General features: G+C 38.2%; 4 protein-coding genes and 1 pseudogene across 4 annotated transcripts; 4 read left to right on the forward strand and 1 right to left on the reverse strand.

Moving 5' to 3' along the window:
- The first annotated feature begins 2,968 nt into the window (after positions 1 to 2,968).
- LOC116127602 (tubulin beta-5 chain-like) lies at positions 2,969 to 4,794 on the forward strand. The gene is made up of 3 exons (XM_031413242.1): positions 2,969 to 3,362; positions 3,491 to 3,760; positions 3,831 to 4,794. Exons 1-3 carry the CDS (start codon positions 2,969 to 2,971, stop codon positions 4,502 to 4,504), a joined length of 1,338 nt encoding a protein of 445 aa, XP_031269102.1. The 3' UTR covers positions 4,505 to 4,794.
- A 704-nt stretch (positions 4,795 to 5,498) lies between these two features.
- On the forward strand, positions 5,499 to 7,271 carry LOC116127459 (tubulin beta-5 chain-like). Its single transcript, XM_031413108.1, has 3 exons — positions 5,499 to 5,892; positions 6,021 to 6,290; positions 6,361 to 7,271. Exons 1-3 carry the CDS (start codon positions 5,499 to 5,501, stop codon positions 7,032 to 7,034), a joined length of 1,338 nt encoding a protein of 445 aa, XP_031268968.1. The 3' UTR covers positions 7,035 to 7,271.
- A 622-nt stretch (positions 7,272 to 7,893) lies between these two features.
- Positions 7,894 to 11,278, forward strand: LOC116127458. Its single transcript, XM_031413107.1, has 7 exons — positions 7,894 to 8,341; positions 8,649 to 8,890; positions 9,049 to 9,171; positions 9,331 to 9,447; positions 9,596 to 9,778; positions 9,882 to 10,023; positions 10,489 to 11,278. Exons 1-7 carry the CDS (start codon positions 7,981 to 7,983, stop codon positions 10,674 to 10,676), a joined length of 1,356 nt encoding a protein of 451 aa, XP_031268967.1. The 5' UTR covers positions 7,894 to 7,980; the 3' UTR covers positions 10,677 to 11,278.
- A 261-nt stretch (positions 11,279 to 11,539) lies between these two features.
- Positions 11,540 to 12,800, forward strand: LOC116127547 (annotated as a pseudogene).
- Positions 12,801 to 14,267: 1,467 nt separating this feature from the next.
- LOC116127460 (ribosomal RNA small subunit methyltransferase-like) lies at positions 14,268 to 16,118 on the reverse strand. The gene is made up of 3 exons (XM_031413109.1): positions 15,940 to 16,118; positions 15,420 to 15,731; positions 14,268 to 15,253 (listed from the first exon to the last, which is right to left on the reverse strand). Exons 2-3 carry the CDS (start codon positions 15,723 to 15,725, stop codon positions 14,495 to 14,497), a joined length of 1,065 nt encoding a protein of 354 aa, XP_031268969.1. The 5' UTR covers positions 15,726 to 15,731; positions 15,940 to 16,118; the 3' UTR covers positions 14,268 to 14,494.
- Positions 16,119 to 19,694: the final 3,576 nt, after the last annotated feature.

Consider the following 19,694-nt stretch of genomic DNA (forward strand, 5'->3'; position numbering starts at 1 on the left):
TGCGCAGATCTAGCTTTTTTCAGTCAGATCCACGGTGGATCTGGCTAGAAAAGATAAGATCTTTGGCTGTAGCCAATTGTCAACGATGAACATATCTTTGGCTGTGGTTGACGACCAAATGCGACCAGATTTGGCCATTGCCCGTCAATGGCCAAATCTAACAGTAGATTTGACATTTTCTGGCCAGATCCACCATGGATCTAGCGAGAAAAGGCCATATCGGTGCACGACCAGCCATATCCAGTCGGTTATACATCGATACGGTGACTCCGGCCACCCTCCAGTGGTGGTGGCTGGAGTCGCCATATCGGTGGGTGGATGGGGGTGTTTTTGTTAATTTTTAATATTTTATTATACGGGTGTTTAGTAAATAAACAAACCTATGAGGTATTTTTGTTAATTTTCAAATCTTACATCGTAATAACCACCTAATTTTACTTTTTTCAAAATATTATTTTAAAAAGCATCAGAATAATGAACCAAATGCACCATGAACGAAATAAAGGCAACAACAGGACAAAATATAACAGTAAAACAAATCAAACAGTAAACCAAAAAAAAAAAACATGCGCGATTTACCCTGGTTCACCCAATGTGGGCTACGGCCAACTGAGTCAATGTTATTGTAATATGCCTCACCTCTCTTGTTTACAATGAATGAATTGCCCTATGATTTGCTATCACTCCCATAACAAGAGAAAAATATGTTAATATACTAGGTTTAAGAGACTAAACCTAGTTTTATAAGTATTCCTATTCCGAATGCATCTGCGTTACCCATTAATGTTGAAATAGTCGACAACTCCAACACACCAAGCTATTCTTCCTCACGTTGGAAGCTAGCTCACTTAAGGGGTTTGGATGGAACTCACCCTAAAAAAGTTAGATTATGAGAAAAAGAGCTTAATAACATATATATATAGTCTATCAATTTAGTGATGAGAGACAAATACAAATTTTTACATGATGATAAGAGAGTAAATGTTGATACATTATTATTATTATTATTAAATACTTAATTTGAATGTAAAAGAAAAAGGAATGGCAATTCAAAATGACAAAGAAGAGAAGGGTTTGAAGACTTTTGTATACTTCTTTTTTATATTAAATTTAAATATAAATTTTGGGTTTTTGAAGATAAGAGATACAAATAATAATTTATGAAAAATTATAAGTTAAAAATGGGTTAAAATATTTTCAAAAATATTTTTTATATATAATCTTAAAATAAAAATGAAAAAGAGAAAAAAAGAAAATTAGTTTTGACGATTTGTTTTTTATGCTTTTTAACGTTTAAAACAGATTTTAAATATTGTATCAAACATATTTTAAATATTAAAGTAATTTTATAATTGTTCTAAACCCTAGGATTATTGGGTTGACTGATAAGCAAAGTTTATATTTTAAATTTAAAATTGACTTTAAGGGGTCCATTGACCCCTTACCCATTTTGTACTAGTCATAAATTAAACCTAAATCACTGTATATAGTCAATCTTTGAATCATAATTCAAAATTCCATATAGTAGATAATATTATTTATGTTCGAACTAAACGTGATTTCAAATAATATAATAAATCAGTTGCATTTGTAACGATTCAATTGCAAATTGTGTTATTTGGGTAATCATCGAAACCATCTAAACTCTAAACGACACCATCTCATCTGAACCATTAGTTTACAGTACAAACAGGACGATAACGTTACCTTGACATTATCAATAAAAAAAGGGAGAACGACTTATACATACCCAATGTTTGCCGAAACGATAAGTTGGTACCCAAAAAGTTTTGAAACGACAAATGGGTACCTTCCGTCATGTTCTGTTAGTGATTTTCGTTTGATAATAGTGAAAAGACTAAAATGCCCTTGAAAGTTTAATTTTTAGTTTTTTATAAATTTAAAAATTTCTAAAAACCCCCTAAGTTTGCTAATTTGACTAAATACCCCAATATATAAAATTTTTATAAAATAACAAAAACACCCCCGCCACCCACAGTGCCAGATTCCGGCCACCACCGCTGGAATCTGGCCGAAAAATTGTGTTACGACACAGACCCGTCAGATCTGTGTCGTAACACACCGATGTGGCCTTTTCCGGCTAGATCCGCCACGGATCTGGTCGGAAAAGGCCAGATCTACGTCTGGCCTTTTTCGGCCTCGACGGCCAGATCAACCACGGATCTTGCCGGAAAATGAAAGATCTATGCGTTACGACATAGATTCGATGGGTCTGTGTCGTAACGCAATTTTTCGGCCAGATTTCGGTGGTGGTGGCCGGAATCTGGCACTGTGGGTGGCGGGGGTATATTTGTTATTTTATAAACTTTTTATATATTGGGGTATTTAGTCAAATTAGCAAACCTGGGGGCTTTTTAGAAAATTTTAAATTTATAAAAAACTAAAATATTAAACTTTTAAGGGCATTTTAGTCTTTTCACTATTATCAAATGAAAATCACTAACAGAACATGACAGAAGGTATCTATTTGTCGTTTTAAAACCTTTTGGATACCAACTTATCGTTTCGACAAACCTTGGGTATGCATAGTCGTTGGCCCTAAAAAAAGCCCTAAAAAAAAATTATATTCACATGTAAAAGTTGGCCCATTATTTGTCTCATACTCCAAATGGAAGCCTAATTAAAAAAATAATAAAAAGCCCTATTAAGCCGGCTAGGCTTAATCAAACCACTACATTTGGCAAACTATTCACATAACAGTCCGCCACACTAATTGACATAATTTTCTCTTACCAGACGGTCTAATTTTTTATCCATTTGATCACTTAATCAAACTCAATCCTAACCCTTCATTTTCAAATGGCTCTTTCATATCACTCTTCCCCTCTATATAAATAACTCCCTTGACCTTCACTCATTCAACAATCAAACCCTTAAAAGAGGAGAGAGTCTAGTGACAAGTTATTCCCAATTCCACCCTTTTGTGGCATCCTCTTACAGAGCAAAAATGCGTGAAATTCTTCACATTCAAGGAGGCCAATGTGGGAATCAAATTGGATCAAAGTTTTGGGAGGTGGTTTGTGATGAGCACGGCATCGATCCCACCGGCCAGTACGTCGGAAATTCTGATTTGCAGCTAGAGAGAGTCAATGTTTATTACAATGAGGCTAGTAATGGCCGGTACGTGCCACGGGCCGTGCTCATGGACCTTGAGCCGGGTACTATGGACAGCGTTAGAACGGGTCCATACGGTCAGATTTTTCGGCCCGATAACTTTGTGTTTGGGCAGTCTGGAGCCGGGAACAATTGGGCCAAGGGCCATTACACTGAGGGTGCTGAGCTTATTGATTCTGTGCTTGACGTTGTGAGGAAAGAGGTGGAAAATTGTGACTGCTTGCAAGGTACTATTTTTGATCCAATAATTTTTAGATCCAATTTGTTAAATTATTAGAAACTTTCAACGATATTTTTAAGTCGTTTTTCTTTGGAACCCAATGCACAAACGGAGTAATTTGTTTAATGAATGCAGGGTTTCAAGTGTGTCATTCACTTGGAGGAGGAACAGGATCAGGAATGGGGACTTTGCTGATATCAAAGATCAGAGAGGAATATCCAGACAGAATGATGCTGACATTCTCAGTATTTCCTTCTCCAAAAGTATCAGACACAGTTGTTGAGCCTTACAATGCCACACTTTCTGTTCATCAGTTGGTGGAAAATGCTGATGAATGTATGGTCCTTGACAATGAAGCTCTCTATGATATCTGCTTCAGGACTCTCAAGCTCACCACTCCCAGCTGTAAGTTTACAACAACATTCGTAAACATGGTCGTCTAATGTTTAATAACTAATGTTTCTGTTTCTTTCAGTTGGGGACTTGAATCATCTAATTTCAGCAACAATGAGTGGAGTAACATGTTGCTTAAGGTTTCCAGGACAGCTAAATTCTGACCTGAGAAAATTAGCGGTGAACTTGATCCCATTTCCCAGGCTTCATTTCTTCATGGTGGGATTTGCTCCTTTAACATCAAGAGGCTCACAGCAGTATCGCTCACTCTCAGTCCCCGAATTATCTCAACAAATGTGGGATGCCAAGAACATGATGTGTGCGGCCGACCCTCGCCATGGCCGCTACCTCACAGCATCAGCAATGTTCAGAGGCAAAATGAGCACAAAAGAAGTGGATGAACAAATGATAAATGTGCAGAACAAGAACTCATCATACTTTGTTGAATGGATTCCAAACAATGTGAAATCAAGCGTTTGTGACATCCCACCAAAAGGGCTGGCAATGTCATCGACATTCATCGGGAATTCGACGTCGATTCAGGAGATGTTCAGGAGAGTGAGTGAGCAGTTCACAGCCATGTTTAGAAGAAAAGCTTTCTTGCATTGGTACACTGGAGAAGGAATGGATGAGATGGAGTTCACTGAGGCAGAAAGTAATATGAATGACCTTGTTGCTGAGTATCAGCAGTACCAGGATGCCACTGTTGACGAAGATATTGAATATGAAGATGAAGATGCTGGCACTGACAGCTGAAGGTGTTCACCATCTTTGCTGCTGAAAATGTTGAGTGCAGCAATTCAGCAGAACTATTGAATTAGAGTTACTTGGTGTTGAGTGTTTTGAGGGATTTCCCTAATGGATTTGATTCTCTGTGAGTGCAAATTAATGACTTTATTTTGTTTCTCTTTGAAGAGAAGATCATGCCCTTTGATCTGTTTCATGTACTTCATTTGGCTGTTCATCTTCATCTACTGCCATTTTTATAAGCAAAGTTTGGGTTTATTAGCACAAGACCAAGTTTTGATTGTCCCTTGTTTCGCAAACCCGAGAATATGATAATATAAATCAAATTCCCTTATATTAAAAGGAATCTTGTGCCTGACTTTGGTTTCGTCTTGTAGCTGGTGGTTTCCCAGGCCATGAAAGAACAGCTTATCTCTTTCACATTACTGATAAAGACTAAAGACTGCTTCTGAAAATCTCTTTTATATGAACAAGCAAAGCCATATATGTATATAGAATAATGATGAAGAATCAAACAACACTGACCACATGAGAGACTAAAATCCAAGTAAAAGTTTTGCATTTTCTTAAACTTTAGAAGGATTAAGTTAATATTTGAAGATGAGTAAATAGAATTTGACAAAGTCTATCCATTTCTTAAACTTTTGGCAATTCTTCACATTATCAACGTGTCCATATCCGATTGCGAAAAAAGCCCTATTAAGCCGGCTAGGCTTAATCAAACCACTACATTTGGCAAACTATTCACATAACAGTCCGCCACACTAATTGACATAATTTTCTCTTACCAGAAGGTCTAATTTTTTTATCCATTTGATCACTTAATCAAACTCAATCCTAACCCTTCATTTTCAAATGTCTCTTTCATATCACTCTTCCCCGCTATATAAATAACTCCCTTGACCTTCACTCATTCAACAATCAAACCCTTAAAAGAGGAGAGAGTCTAGTGACAAGTTATTCCCAATTCCACCCTTTTGTGGCATCCTCTTACAGAGCAAAAATGCGTGAAATTCTTCACATTCAAGGAGGGCAATGTGGGAATCAAATTGGATCAAAGTTTTGGGAGGTGGTTTGTGATGAGCACGGCATCGATCCCACCGGCCAGTACGTCGGAAATTCTGATTTGCAGCTAGAGAGAGTCAATGTTTATTACAATGAGGCTAGTAATGGCCGGTACGTGCCACGGGCCGTGCTCATGGACCTTGAGCCGGGTACTATGGACAGCGTTAGAACGGGTCCATACGGTCAGATTTTTCGGCCCGATAACTTTGTGTTTGGGCAGTCTGGAGCCGGGAACAATTGGGCCAAGGGCCATTACACTGAGGGTGCTGAGCTTATTGATTCTGTGCTTGACGTTGTGAGGAAAGAGGTGGAAAATTGTGACTGCTTGCAAGGTACTCTCTTTGATCCAATAATTTTTAGATCCAATTTGTTAAATTATTAGAAACTTTCAACGATATTTTTAAGTCGTTTTTCTTTGGAATCCAATGCACAAACGGAGTAATTTGTTTAATGAATGCAGGGTTTCAAGTGTGTCATTCACTTGGAGGAGGAACAGGATCAGGAATGGGGACTTTGCTGATATCAAAGATCAGAGAGGAATATCCAGACAGAATGATGCTGACATTCTCAGTATTTCCTTCTCCAAAAGTATCAGACACAGTTGTTGAGCCTTACAATGCCACACTTTCTGTTCATCAGTTGGTGGAAAATGCTGATGAATGTATGGTCCTTGACAATGAAGCTCTCTATGATATCTGCTTCAGGACTCTCAAGCTCACCACTCCCAGCTGTAAGTTTACAACAACATTCAAAAACATGGTCGCCTAATGTTTAATAACTAATGTTTCTGTTTCTTTCAGTTGGGGACTTGAATCATCTAATTTCAGCAACAATGAGTGGAGTAACATGTTGCTTAAGGTTTCCAGGACAGCTAAATTCTGACCTGAGAAAATTAGCAGTGAACTTGATCCCATTTCCCAGGCTTCATTTCTTCATGGTGGGATTTGCTCCTTTAACATCAAGAGGCTCACAGCAGTATCGCTCACTCTCAGTCCCCGAATTATCTCAACAAATGTGGGATGCCAAGAACATGATGTGTGCGGCCGACCCTCGCCATGGCCGCTACCTCACAGCATCAGCAATGTTCAGAGGCAAAATGAGCACAAAAGAAGTGGATGAACAAATGATAAATGTGCAGAACAAGAACTCATCATACTTTGTTGAATGGATTCCAAACAATGTGAAATCAAGCGTTTGTGACATCCCACCAAAAGGGCTGGCAATGTCATCGACATTCATCGGGAATTCGACGTCGATTCAGGAGATGTTCAGGAGAGTGAGTGAGCAGTTCACAGCCATGTTTAGAAGAAAAGCTTTCTTGCATTGGTACACTGGAGAAGGAATGGATGAGATGGAGTTCACTGAGGCAGAAAGTAATATGAATGACCTTGTTGCTGAGTATCAGCAGTACCAGGATGCCACTGTTGACGAAGATATTGAATATGAAGATGAAGATGCTGGCACTGACAGCTGAAGGTGTTCACCATCTTTGCTGCTGAAAATGTTCAGTGCAGCAATTCAGCAGAAATATTGAATTAGAGTTACTGGTGTTGAGTGTTTTGAGGGATTTCCCTAATGGATTTGATTCTCTGTGAGTGCAAATTAATGACTTTATTTTGTTTCTCTTTGAAGAGAAGATCACGCCCTTTGATCTGTTTCATGTACTTCATTTGGCTGTTCATCTTCATCTACTGCCATTTTTATAAGCAAAGTTTGGGTTTATTAGCACAAGACCAAGTTTTGATTGTCCCTTGTTTCGCAAACCCGAGAATATGATAATATAAATCAAATTCCCTTATATTAAAAGGAATCTTGTGCCTGACTTTGGTTTCGTCATGTAGCTGGTGGTTTCCCAGGCCATGAAAGAACAGCTTATCTCTTTCACATTACTGATAAAGACTAAAGACTGCTTCTGAAAATCTCTTTTATATGAACAAGCAAAGCCATATATGTATATAGAATAATGATGAAGAATCAAACAATACTGACCACATGAGAGACTAAAATCCAAGTAAAAGTTTTGCATTTTCTTCAACTTTAGAAGGATTAAGTTAATATTTGAAGACGAGTAAATAGATTTTGACAAAGTCTATCCATTTCTTAAATTTTTGGCGATTCTTCACATTATCAACGTGTCCATATCCGATTGCAAACCCACCATTATCCCATGCGCCTCGCGCATGTTGAATATTTTCTTTTCTACCGAATCCAAAAATATCATAATCTATGATTCCATGGTTCTGAATTTTCTGAACTTTATAATTTCCCTTAAATTATTTATAAATTCAACAAAAAAATAAATAAATTCAAATTTATCATTAGATAACACAGTAATTTATCTTGTTAAAGTTTATGATATAATACTTTTTCATATAAACTTGAGATTCCATGGCAGTTTGAGTTTGAGTTGCAGGAGAATCATGGCTTACCCGCCAAAACCAGCATGGAGAATTCAAAAAACTTGTTTAATGTCAACTTATTTCAACAATAACAAGGACCCCATGTGCCTCTTCTTCTCTACAGTAAGTGTAAAAAATAAGCTCAAGAAACAATTCGCTTTCACCACAACTTTCTGCCTTCAACCATCTTCTTCGTCTTCTTCGACTGTAAGTGTGAAGAGTTCAAGAAGCAGTAAGAGGTGTTTTTCAGGTGAAAAGAAGAGAGAAAATAATGAAACGACCCTCAAGATTATCAAAAGGAAGCCTTTATGGAGAAGGGTTTTGTTTACATCCAATAAGATCAAGAGTATTCTCTTGCTCAATGTCATCACAGTTGTCTATGGTAAGTAAGTTTCTTAATTTCAGGTCTTCAATAATGGATAAAACACTTCTTGTATAGTTATAAACCTCAGAAAGTTCAAATATTGAGCTATTTTGGTTCCAGGATCCATCAATAGATTTTTCATAGTTTATCTTGTTATTGTTATGGTTCTATGATAGAGATTTTTGAAAGACAAGATTCTTCCAAGATTGTAGGGTTCAGCGAGAGCTTCAATTTTACGCTTAATTCCCAAAGCAAGTTTTGAGATTATTAAAAAAATGTCCCCTCCAACTTGCTGTTTTCATTGATTGATTACTTCAAATTGCAGCAAGTGACATTCCGGTTCTAAAAGCTGTTGAAGACACAATGGATCCAGCAGCATTCTGTGCTGTGCGATTTGCAATGTCAGCAATTCCATTTTTGCCATTTGTGTTCCGGGCAAGAGGTGATGTTCAGACCCGCAATGCAGGGATAGAGCTGGGATTATGGATCAGTTTAGGATACCTAGCTGAGGCACTTGGATTGCTCACCTCAGATGCAGGGCGTGCATCATTTATTTCCTTGTTTACAGTAAGCTCTGTTTCTGACTCTTTAACAACTAGGGGATTGAGTGCAAAACAATCCGGACTTGAACTCTGGCAAACAGGAGTTTGACGAGAGTTCAAGTCTGGTTTTAGCTTCATACCTGAGAGTTTTCGTTAGTAACAAAAGCAGGTGAATTTATGCAGGTAATAGTAGTACCATTGCTTGATGGGATGTTGGGTGCTATGATACCCGCTCGCACCTGGTTTGGAGTTCTAATGTCTGCCCTGGGAGTTGGAATGCTGGAATGCAGTGGATCTCCTCCAAACGTAAGCTGTTTATGATTTCTTCTGTCTCCATTTTTGTGGGCTTTTTGTTATGTTAATGCAATGGAAGTCATGGAACCATTCATTGGAAACAGAAAATTGCCTTTCTGCTATGTTATCTTATCATCATCATAAATCACTGATTACAGGAATTACTTTCAGGTTGGGGATCTTTTGAACTTTCTGAGTGCAATATTCTTCGGAATTCACATGCTCCGGACTGAACGGATTTCAAGAAGCACAACCAAAGAGAACTTCTTACCACTCCTTGGATATGAGGTTCCTTTCCTCCCTTTGAATGAGTTATCTTCCTTCAATTCACCCAATCTGGATTTTAAAAGAAAACGGACACCCACAATTAAGAATTTTGGTTGAAATTCTGAACTTTTCAAGTTATGAATTTTGAGTTATTCTATGGTTTCATTAGGTGTGTGTTGTGGCTCTGTTATCTACAATCTGGGTTCTGGTTGGAAGATGGTTTGATGCTGGCCAAGATTTCGATCAATCATCATGGACATGGAGTGTGTTATGGGACTGGATTGTTGCCTTTCCATGGGTACCTGCACTTTACACTGGCGTATTCTCAACTGGGATGTGCTTATGGATTGAGGTACATTGAATTTATTGTGTTGCGAGTAAACAAGAATCTAAATGGGAATGAAATCATGCAGGAAATTGAAATCTTCTCATAGAAATCTTTTTTGTCCTTTTAGATTGCTGCCATGCGAGATGTTTCAGCTACAGAAACAGCCATAATTTATGGGCTGGAACCACTCTGGGGTGCTGGTTTTGCATGGTTTCTCCTTGGTGAAAGATGGGGCACAGCCGGGTGGATTGGGGCTGCTCTTGTGCTCGGTAAATGCTTCATCTTCCCACTTTGATTTGTTCCAATTTTATTAGTTGTTGAATGAAAATTCTCATATACAAATATCCGCACTTCTTTAGAATCTAAACTTTAAATAAGAAAAAGTTTGACTGAGTTTTTGTTTTGTACTGTTAACCGTTGCTAATAAAATGTCCATTGGTGTTATTTAACAAAAATGCCGAGACACATAGCTTTAGATATGACAATTTTAAAGTGTGTATATTTGCAAATTAAACACACCAAACAAACCTAGTCTTAGGTTTGGCCTGTTACTCAGAATCTGAAATGAACAGAAGTCATCCAAGTTAGAATAATTGTTCACATAGGATGACAATAAGCAGTTTCTTGTCATTTTAGACTATAGATCGATTCAAAACTTACAGTTGAATCATAATGTTTCCATAGCTTTGTTCAAGAATACTGGACTGAAACTTGTAAACTGCATCTTATGGTAGGTGGAAGCTTGTTGGTGCAAATGTATGGATCCTGCCCTCCAAACAAATCTCCAGAAGCTGAAGAATGTGACCAGAAAGCCAAACTTCTGCTGGTTCCGGATTTGGAAAAGCAAAAACTACAAAATACTCTGACGCCTTCTCCGGTATTTGTAAGATCCAAAAAGGATGTGACAAATATGTTGAAGTGATCCTTTAGCTTATGGCAAGTTTGTGTATATCATATAGATCATCTGTGCAAGTTTTTGGCAGAAATAGGGTATATAATACATGTCTCTCCTGGTCTTTAAAAAAAAAAAATTTGAAGAGTCAGTATCAAGGTTGCTTCTGAGAAATTTGTGAACTAACAAGACCAATACCGGGCCTTTCTCTATCAGGCTAACAAAGGAATTCCATGAGGTATTGAGATGACTGTAACATTAAGAAAATATAAGAAGCAGTTTCTCATTGCTGTAACAATTTCAAGGGTTTGAACTGAAGTGTGCTGCTTATACCGTCTTATCAAGTTCATGCGCCGGCAAACTTTGTACTATTTATCACGCCTGGAGATGATGATAGGATTGATGGCAGATGACTATGGTGTGGTGGTGGAGGTGCTAGTATGGCATCATGATGCAGGATGACAACAGTGGCAATAACAGTATTGTCATTTTCATTGGCAAGCCAGTAATAAGCACAAGCTGTGAACTGGGGCTGTGAGGCTAGTGCTAAAGTGGATTTTTACATCCTACATTGTATGGTAAAAACATTTTCTAAGTTTTCAAACAAAACGGGGTTTATAATAAAGTTTTGAATAATACTACTTTTACAAAGTATAATACGCAAAATGTTGTGTCAGGTCATGATTGGATGAGTGAAAATATAATATCAATCCTTTAATTGATTGAAACTTTAGAATTGAATCATGAAACCCAACAAACAGATGTCAAAACCAGCCCCTTAAACCAGCAGCAATTCTAACTTGACCGTACAATGACCAAACTAAACCCCAGTACGCCAGCAACCATCTGAAACCCTAAGTTTGTGACCTATGGCACAGTTCCCTTCATAGCAAATGCACAATCTCACACTCAGAAATCAGCTTGTTCTTGATTCCTCCAATCCAGAATCTAAAGTAAATCTGGGTTCTATAACTTTTGTTTTGCTATGGTTTCTTAACAATAGATGCCTTAACCAACAGCCTAATTCAAAATCTAATCAATCCAATACATCATCCGGTTATCTTCAAACAAGAGGGTTTTGTGGGTTTAAAACTGAGGCTGATAACCCTCCTATCACTACCTGTCCTTCAAGAGTTCGAGCCTCCACGGTATCTGCCATTGCTCATTGTCACGGAGGGTCTCGCCCCTTTGAAACCAAAGGGTTAATACGTAGATGTAGCCCCGAGTTGTTGTTTGTTAGAGTTGTGTGTATGCTATTAGTTCGTTCTCATTTTTGTTTGGGTAGTTGTTTGGGATATTTCAGTCAGAACTTGAATCCTCTAAGATCGTTTGAGGTAATTTAACGGTTAGATAACCCAAGATTGGCCTTCAGTTTTTGGAGTTTAGTACAGTGAACTTGAGTCTCCATCATTCTTTCAAGACTTAACATTTACTTCTAAGATCTTTATGTGAGTCGGGTCTACATGATGTGGCTCAAGTGGTGTTTGATTATATGAGGAGTGATGGCCATTTGCCAAACAGTTTAATGATAAAATTTTTGGTTTTGTCATTTATAAAAGTAGGAAAATTTGATGTTGTCAAGGAATTGCTTTCTCAGCTGCCATCTGAAAGAATTGCTACGGATACTTTTCCGCGTAATAGTTTGTTGAATTTGCTGGTTAAACAGAATGAAGTTATTGAGGCCATTTTCCTGTCTAAAGAGCATTTTAGATTGTACTCTCGACCAGGCACTTGGATCCGAGATTTGTGCAGTATAGGAGAAGTTAATAAGGCTTTTGAGATTTTCTGCAATATGCAGAGTTTTGGCTATTCTCAACATCAGTCATATTGGGTTAGTGCAGGTAAGATGGAGGAGGCTGAATGTATACTTTGATGAGATGCACAACTCTGTTATTGATGGGCGTTGCAAGACTGGTAATGTGGATGAGGCAAATGCCGTTATGACAGAAATGGAGAAGAGATGCAAGCCTGATAAAATAACATTTACCAGTCTAATTATTGGGCATTGTATTAAGGGAAAAATCTTTGAGGCTATTAGCATTTTCGATAAGATGGTGACAATTGGTTGTGCCCTGGATAATATACCTAAAAATTCATTGATATCTTTTCTTTTTTAAGGCTGGGATGCCTAATGAAGCCTTGTTACGCAATTGACATAAGAGGACCTGAACTTGGCTTTCCCATTCTTGAGAAACCATACCTGGAGTGCAAATGATTAGCAGCAAGTATTTTATTAGCATTCTTAAGTTGTACTTGTACATACCTTCAAGGATGGAAAAGCCAAGTTCAGGTCCCCTGATAACAATTGCTTAACGCGAGAGGCTTCATTAGACATCCCAGCCTTTAAAAGGAAAGATATCAATGCATTTGCAGTTATATTATCTGGGACACAACCAATTGCCATCATCTTATTGAAAATGCTAATAGCCTCAAATATTCTTCCCTTCATACAATGCCCAATAATTAGAATGGTAAATGTTATTTTATTAGGCTTGCTGCTTGCATCTCTTCTCCTCCATTTCTGTCACAACCGCATTTGCCTAATCCACATTACCAGCCCTGCAAAGCTCATTAATCAGTCACAGGGTTGTACTTGAAGGGTGTGGGAACCATATTACTGCACTTTTAATTGACTCAAAAAACCTGCGAGCCTCATTTAGCCTATTGTCCTTGCACAGAGCATTAATAAGAATAGCAAAAGTATACACATATGGGGATATGTTTCTTGCATTCATTTCATCCCACAGCTTTAAACCCATTCATTGAGCAAGGCCTTTCCACTGTCATGCACCAAGTACCAAATGCAGCATATCACCTTGGAGTGGAAATGATTTGGCAGTAAGTATTTTATAAACATTCTTTAGTTGGGCTTAAAACTTCAGCTTCTGCAAATTGACACACTTCCAAACTTTATCGACTCTATTGAACTTGTATGTTACTTTTAATAATAAATTTGATTTATATACAGGAACTTTGCTGTCAATAAGTAAATGGATTCTGTCTTTTTATGGTTAGAGAATGACTAGTTATCTTGAATAATCCACTCACGCTTGTTCATCTTATTGTTGTGCTTTAATAGTATTGAGGGAGACTTCTAGTTTCAAAATAAGACGTTTTGACCTCTTTTAGTGATTTATTATAATTCTAGTTAAGTAATGTTCCTGACGCCGGTTTTAAATAGGGAACAGTATGTCTTGATTCTGAACCCACTGGCCACCGCACAGACTCTACATTGTTACCGCAAAACTAAGTTTGGTCATGAATTTCTTATTTACTGACTTCCTTATCCTGAAATAGTTAACATGGGTGCAACCTAGGTAATCTTCATCAGTGTCTTCCTTTCTACTGACTCGTAAAGAAAGAGTACTGAAACTGTAGATAAATAAACAAAGTTAACTCTGACACCAGTCTTCAGTCATCACAGATGCAACTGTTTTACTTCGGCACTAAACAAACTTAATTTAGGTTTGAGAATAATCTCATGCCTAAAGAACAATAACAACTAACATGAATTAAATTTATTTGTGCTTGTCGGGTATAAAAACCAGCTCCTAATGAGGTCTGTGTACAGATACGTAGTGGGTTTAAAGATCAGAAGGTTTCAGTTACACATCTTTCAAATGTCAAATAATGATAGATTGATATCTCCTTTCACATGACTGATTCACATCATAAAGATTAGTTTAATAGGTTCAATCACAACCGGAAATAAAATGATCAACGTGCCAATAATAATTTTAAAAATGAAAAGAACAAAAATAGTAAGATGACCACTTACTTGACTCGAAAGCATGCTAAACAAAATTGGGTATGCTTGTAATATACATGAAATATATGACTCTCTGACATCAAGAGAAGTGTATTCCAGCCTTGTTGAACAGAGAAAGTAGATATAAGAACTCCTGTTGAGTGAGCTTAGATGCCCTCTTCTCTTCGAACTGTCCCTCCTTCAACACGGCCAAAACCTTATCTTTGAACCCAGATACTTCACCTTCTGCATCACCTTCATCATCATCACCATCCTCCACCTCCATTTCATCATCAGTTCCACCATCCATGTCCATTTTTTGATCCTCCTTAAAATCCCCCAGTCTCGATATATCCAATTCAATATCAAGATTCTCCATGGAACTACTCTGTGAGGACTTTAGCGCCTGAAGGGTCTTGTAGTTTTTCTCAAGCAACGAAAGGACGGTTTTCAGCCTGAAAATCGAGCTAAGTGTTTTGTTCTTTCTTATGAAACACATCCGTATAAATCCATCCCACTCCTTAGGATTTACTTGCGGACGTGGTTTCCTAGGTTCAATTCGAACTACTGAGGAATCAACCTTAGGTGGGGGGCGAAAATTATTCTTCCCAACTTTGAGGAGGTGAGAAACTCGGGCATAGAGTTGGGTATTCACAGAAAGCCGACAGTACAGCTTGTCACCAGGCTGTGCAACCAGTCTCATTGCGAACTCTTTCTGAAACATAATGATTGCACATCTGAAGGCAGGTTGGTGAAACAACAACTTGAATGTGAGCGGAGAAGAAATTTGGTAAGGAATATTTGCCACACATATATCAAAATAGGGAAGATCGGTCTTCAACACATCGCCTTGAATGATCTGTGAATATTAAGAGACCAAAATTTCAGGATATATATTTAATGACACAAAGGCAAAAATTGAAAACACCCTTCTTAAAAAATCAACCCTAAACTGAGAATTGAACCGAACGGTAGTTAAATTTTTATGTAGTCAGCAAAAGACTGAAAGATACATCTACAAGTACCTTCAAACGAGTCGAAAAAGGGGTGCCCTGAAAGCGGCGGCCAAGCTCTTGAACCATACGGGAGTCGAGCTCGACGGCGATGACCATCTTGCCAGCTTCTAGAAGCTTCTTGGTGAGATTGCCAGTACCAGGACCAATCTCAAGAATGACATCAGTGCTCTTGATTCCAGCTTTCTGGACAATGGAGTCCACAAGTAAAGGGTTTTTGAGGATGTGCTGACCCTTTGATTTGTGGAACGTTATGCCACCTTGATAAGGAGCACTTGTGTGCTTAGCTTTCTCCTTCTTCAATTTGCCTCCTGCCATCGCTGGCTGGTGAAAGAAACAAGTCAATTAAGGTTTCAGATTTTTTTCAACATCCTTAAGAATTTAAATTTCTTCTAAAACTAAAAATTCAATCTTTAATACGCACAGTTTCCAAAATTCAAATTTTATGATTCAACCTCGAGCTGCATAGCTGTAAATCTAGGTTACACATCATTAACCAATCAAGTTTAAAATTTAAGCTCATTTCACTCACATTTTTTTCCGGCGACTAAGTAGCTGGCTTGTGGCAGGCGATTGACGTCGCGGTGCGTGCTGGATGGGCTGCTGGGTGGCGTCGCAGGCGGCTGCCGATACTGTTAAGTGGGCGCCAAGAGTGGCCGGCGTGTGCGAGTGTATATTGGTGGCGGGTCGTATACAGGGATTTTGATCCAATTGTTTAGGGTTTGAAGTCTTTATATATATATATATATATGGTTTAGATACTTTAATTAATTAATCCGTGCTTGATTAAATTTATTGATGCTATTAAATGGAATTTAATTAATAATCATAAATAATATTTTAATAAATAAAATAAAATTTATTAATGGGTGTTTATGTTGATATATTTTTTTACATTGAGAATCGAAACCAATTTGCCCTAACCGTCTGGGTTGCTCAGATATGAGTGGGTTTTGATAAATGAAATATATGAGAGAAACAATTTCTCTCCTGGGGAACCAAATGAATGCATGCTCTATAAATACCCCATTATTTTTCTTATTTTTTCACGCTCCAATTCCAATCTTCATTCTCCTTTCTCTTTAACTCTCAAGCTCTCATAATCTCTCTCAATTCTCAATTAGTTTTTTCATCAAATTTATTTTACTTTTTAGTCAAATTTCAAAATGGATTCAAATTTAAATGAATTTAATCATTTTGATTATTTTGATAATGAGTCACCATCAGAATAACCACAAAATCTATCACAGTCACAACCGCCAACCCCTATGAAAGAAAAGAAAGAAAAAATCAACGGTTTGGGAGTATTTTACTCAAACACAAGAAATAGTACAGGTTAGACCAAGACACGACACGACACGATATATAGTGGACTGTGCCATGGGCCTTCAGATTTGGTGATTCGACACGACACGACAAAGCATAAATCTCATGGTCCATGGTATGACAGACCTTGAATTTTTAGGCATGGCACAACACAACCCAGCTGTGGCTCTAGTGTTTACTATACAAGTACATCCTCTCTGCTTGATTGGTTGTATATGGATCTGTTACACAAATTTTTTCATTATTTAAACTTTTAACTAGGACATGTGTTTATAAATTTTGTGGCAATGCATGGATGATAAGGCCCCAACTACATGCTTTAAACATGAAAAGAAGAAGCATTGATTGGGCACATTTTAGGGCGCGTTTGGCTAAGTATTTTTATCCATATTTTGGACCGGATTTTACAGATAGTGTTTGTTTTATTATTTACAGAATCCTGTCCTGATAATTCAATCCTGACAACTATCCTGACAAATTTTTTTTTTACCGTTACAATTTGTTTTTTCATTTTTTTCACTGCATCTTCACTACTTCACCATTTCACTTTCTCAGTATCCTCACTGCATCTTCGTGCTTCAGTTCTCAGTTGGCATTATCGTTTTCAGTGCTTCACTTTCTCAGTATCTATCACCACCATTTCAGTTTTTGATAATCCATTACCAGGTTCAGTGATTCACTTTCCAGTTTGCATTACCACCATTTCACTTTCTAGTATCCAGTACCAGCTTCAATGCTTCACTTCGCACCGTGAACCCGCAATACCCTCTGTCACAAACCCACATCCTAACCCAACATGAACCCATCGTCAACCCGCAAATCCCTCACACACAAACCCACCGTTAACCTACCTCAGATCCCCAACCATGAACCCAGCGTGACCCGATCTGTCACACACAAACCCACCATGACCCGATCTGATCCTTACAACCGCATCGTGACCCGATCTGATCCTTAGAACCCCACCGTAACCCGATCTGATCCTTAGAACCCCACCGTGACCCGATCTACCGTAAACTAACCCACCCTGAGCACACACGCACCCACCGTGACCCGATCTACTGCAAACCAACCCACCTCGAGCACACACGCACCCACCGTGACCCGATCTGCAACAAACCAACCCACCCCGAGCACACACGCACCCACCGTGACTCGATCTACCGTAAACCAACCCACCCCAAGCACACATGCACCCACCGTGACCCAATCTACCGCAAACCAACCCACCCCGAGCACATACGCACCCACCATGACCTGATCTACCGTAAAGCAACCCACACCAAGCACACACGCACCACCGTGACTTGATCTACAACAAACCAACCGACCCCGAGCACACACGCACCCACCGTGACCCGATCTACCGCAAACCAACCCACCCCGAGCACACACGCACCCACTATCACCGTGACCCGATCTGCCGCAAACCCACACCCTGATCTGGATCAAACAACACCCCAATCTGGATCAAACCCACCTCAGATCTGCGTAAAAGGGGAAGCTGTTTTGTGTTTTGTCTTTGTTTGGCATGAATGGATTGTGAATGTGCATGGATGGGTTTTTGTTTTATTTCTCGTGGGGCACACGCATGGATGGGTTTTTGTTTCATTTGGAATTGTTTTAATTGGGTTTTTTCGGCAATTAATTGTTTTAATTGGGTTTTTGTTTTAATTGAGTTTTTATTTTACTCGACAATTGGCACAGAATTGTTTTAATTGGGTTTTTATTTTATTCGGCAATTGGCACAGAATTGTTTTAATTGGGTTTTTATTTTATTCGGCAATTGGCACATAATTGTTTTAATTGGGTTTTTGTTTTATTCGGCAATTGGACCAGAATTGTTTTAATTGGGTTTTTTGTTTTGTTTGACAGCTTTTTAATCTCGTGTACACACATGGATCCCTTTAATTGTATTTGATGTTTAGCTGACTCAGAGAAGGGAAAGAGACCCACAAAGTATCCAAATCAAGTTTGTAAGTTTCCGTTACCTATTTGTTTTCAAGACACCGAGACGCTATTTTTTTCATTTTTTTATTGGAAATAATTTGTATTAATACTATTTTTTTCTTTTCATTAATCCTTTTAATTTGGACTTTAATAATGCATTTTGTAATTGGTTGACTCAAATATTTTATTCCGGTTTCAATAATTGATTTATTTATTCTGTAGATTCGACATCGTTCTTTAATCATAACCAGAAATTACGCTCATATGCACAGATGTCAGCATAATTTGTCTCGATGTCGCAAGATTGATTATTACTTACAACAGAGGCGAAAGTTTCGACATTTTTCCAGACTTGGAGTTCGTCATACACCCTGTTGGTCGACATTGTCTGTATCTTCCCCTGCATTGACATCTTCAAGCAATGTTGGATCGAACGAGGTATAATTTTATATGTGTTTAGTTGATTACGTTAACATGTGAGTATTATATTTTGTAATGTGATTGGTGATTGGTGATTGGTATGGTGCCCCAATGTTGGTTGTCCCTCACCGTACTGTCCTTAGATGGGTGATTCTGTGGCCTGGTCCGTTGAGATGACCCACAAATTTCTGGTCTTGTTATTTGAGCGAGCCAAAACTTCACATGGTACTGCAATAAAAACAACTCATTACCAAGAAATGTTGGATGACATATCATCACTGGCTGGCAGGAGACTCAACGTGACACAATTAACCTCTAAGTTCTTTCGCTTGCGAAAACTTTATCAAGCATGACGGAAATTGCTGCAACACACGGGGTTCGGGTGGGATCAGGAGTCACAAAATCCAACGTGCCTCGTTGAGGTTTGGCAAGAATATGTCATGGTAAATTTTCATATTTTTTAACTATTATTATTCAATGTCACTGTAAATGTACGCATTTTTTTCGGACTGCTAAATATTAATATATTATTCTTTTAACTTACTAGCAAAACCCACTGGCGCAACAATTTTATCACAAGGGACTTCCTTA

This window comes from Pistacia vera, unplaced genomic scaffold (assembly GCF_008641045.1).
Source record: "Pistacia vera cultivar Batoury unplaced genomic scaffold, PisVer_v2 Contig192, whole genome shotgun sequence".
Taxonomy (NCBI): domain Eukaryota; kingdom Viridiplantae; phylum Streptophyta; class Magnoliopsida; order Sapindales; family Anacardiaceae; genus Pistacia; species Pistacia vera.

Bases quoted from the DNA above. Each gene is read 5' to 3' on its own strand.
- LOC116127602 (XM_031413242.1), top strand. From the start codon at position 2,969: ATGCGTGAAATTCTTCACATTCAAGGAGGCCAATGTGGGAATCAAATT. The intron at 3,363-3,490 runs GTACTATTTTTG...TAATGAATGCAG, and splicing joins AAATTGTGACTGCTTGCAAG to GGTTTCAAGTGTGTCATTCA. The intron at 3,761-3,830 runs GTAAGTTTACAA...TGTTTCTTTCAG, and splicing joins CAAGCTCACCACTCCCAGCT to TTGGGGACTTGAATCATCTA.
- LOC116127459 (XM_031413108.1), top strand. From the start codon at position 5,499: ATGCGTGAAATTCTTCACATTCAAGGAGGGCAATGTGGGAATCAAATT. The intron at 5,893-6,020 runs GTACTCTCTTTG...TAATGAATGCAG, and splicing joins AAATTGTGACTGCTTGCAAG to GGTTTCAAGTGTGTCATTCA. The intron at 6,291-6,360 runs GTAAGTTTACAA...TGTTTCTTTCAG, and splicing joins CAAGCTCACCACTCCCAGCT to TTGGGGACTTGAATCATCTA.
- LOC116127458 (XM_031413107.1), top strand. From the start codon at position 7,981: ATGGCTTACCCGCCAAAACCAGCATGGAGAATTCAAAAAACTTGTTTA. The intron at 8,891-9,048 runs GTAAGCTCTGTT...GAATTTATGCAG, and splicing joins CATTTATTTCCTTGTTTACA to GTAATAGTAGTACCATTGCT. The intron at 10,024-10,488 runs GTAAATGCTTCA...ATCTTATGGTAG, and splicing joins TGGGGCTGCTCTTGTGCTCG to GTGGAAGCTTGTTGGTGCAA.
- LOC116127460 (XM_031413109.1), bottom strand. From the start codon at position 15,725: ATGGCAGGAGGCAAATTGAAGAAGGAGAAAGCTAAGCACACAAGTGCT. The intron at 15,254-15,419 runs GTACTTGTAGAT...TAATATTCACAG, and splicing joins CTTTTTCGACTCGTTTGAAG to ATCATTCAAGGCGATGTGTT.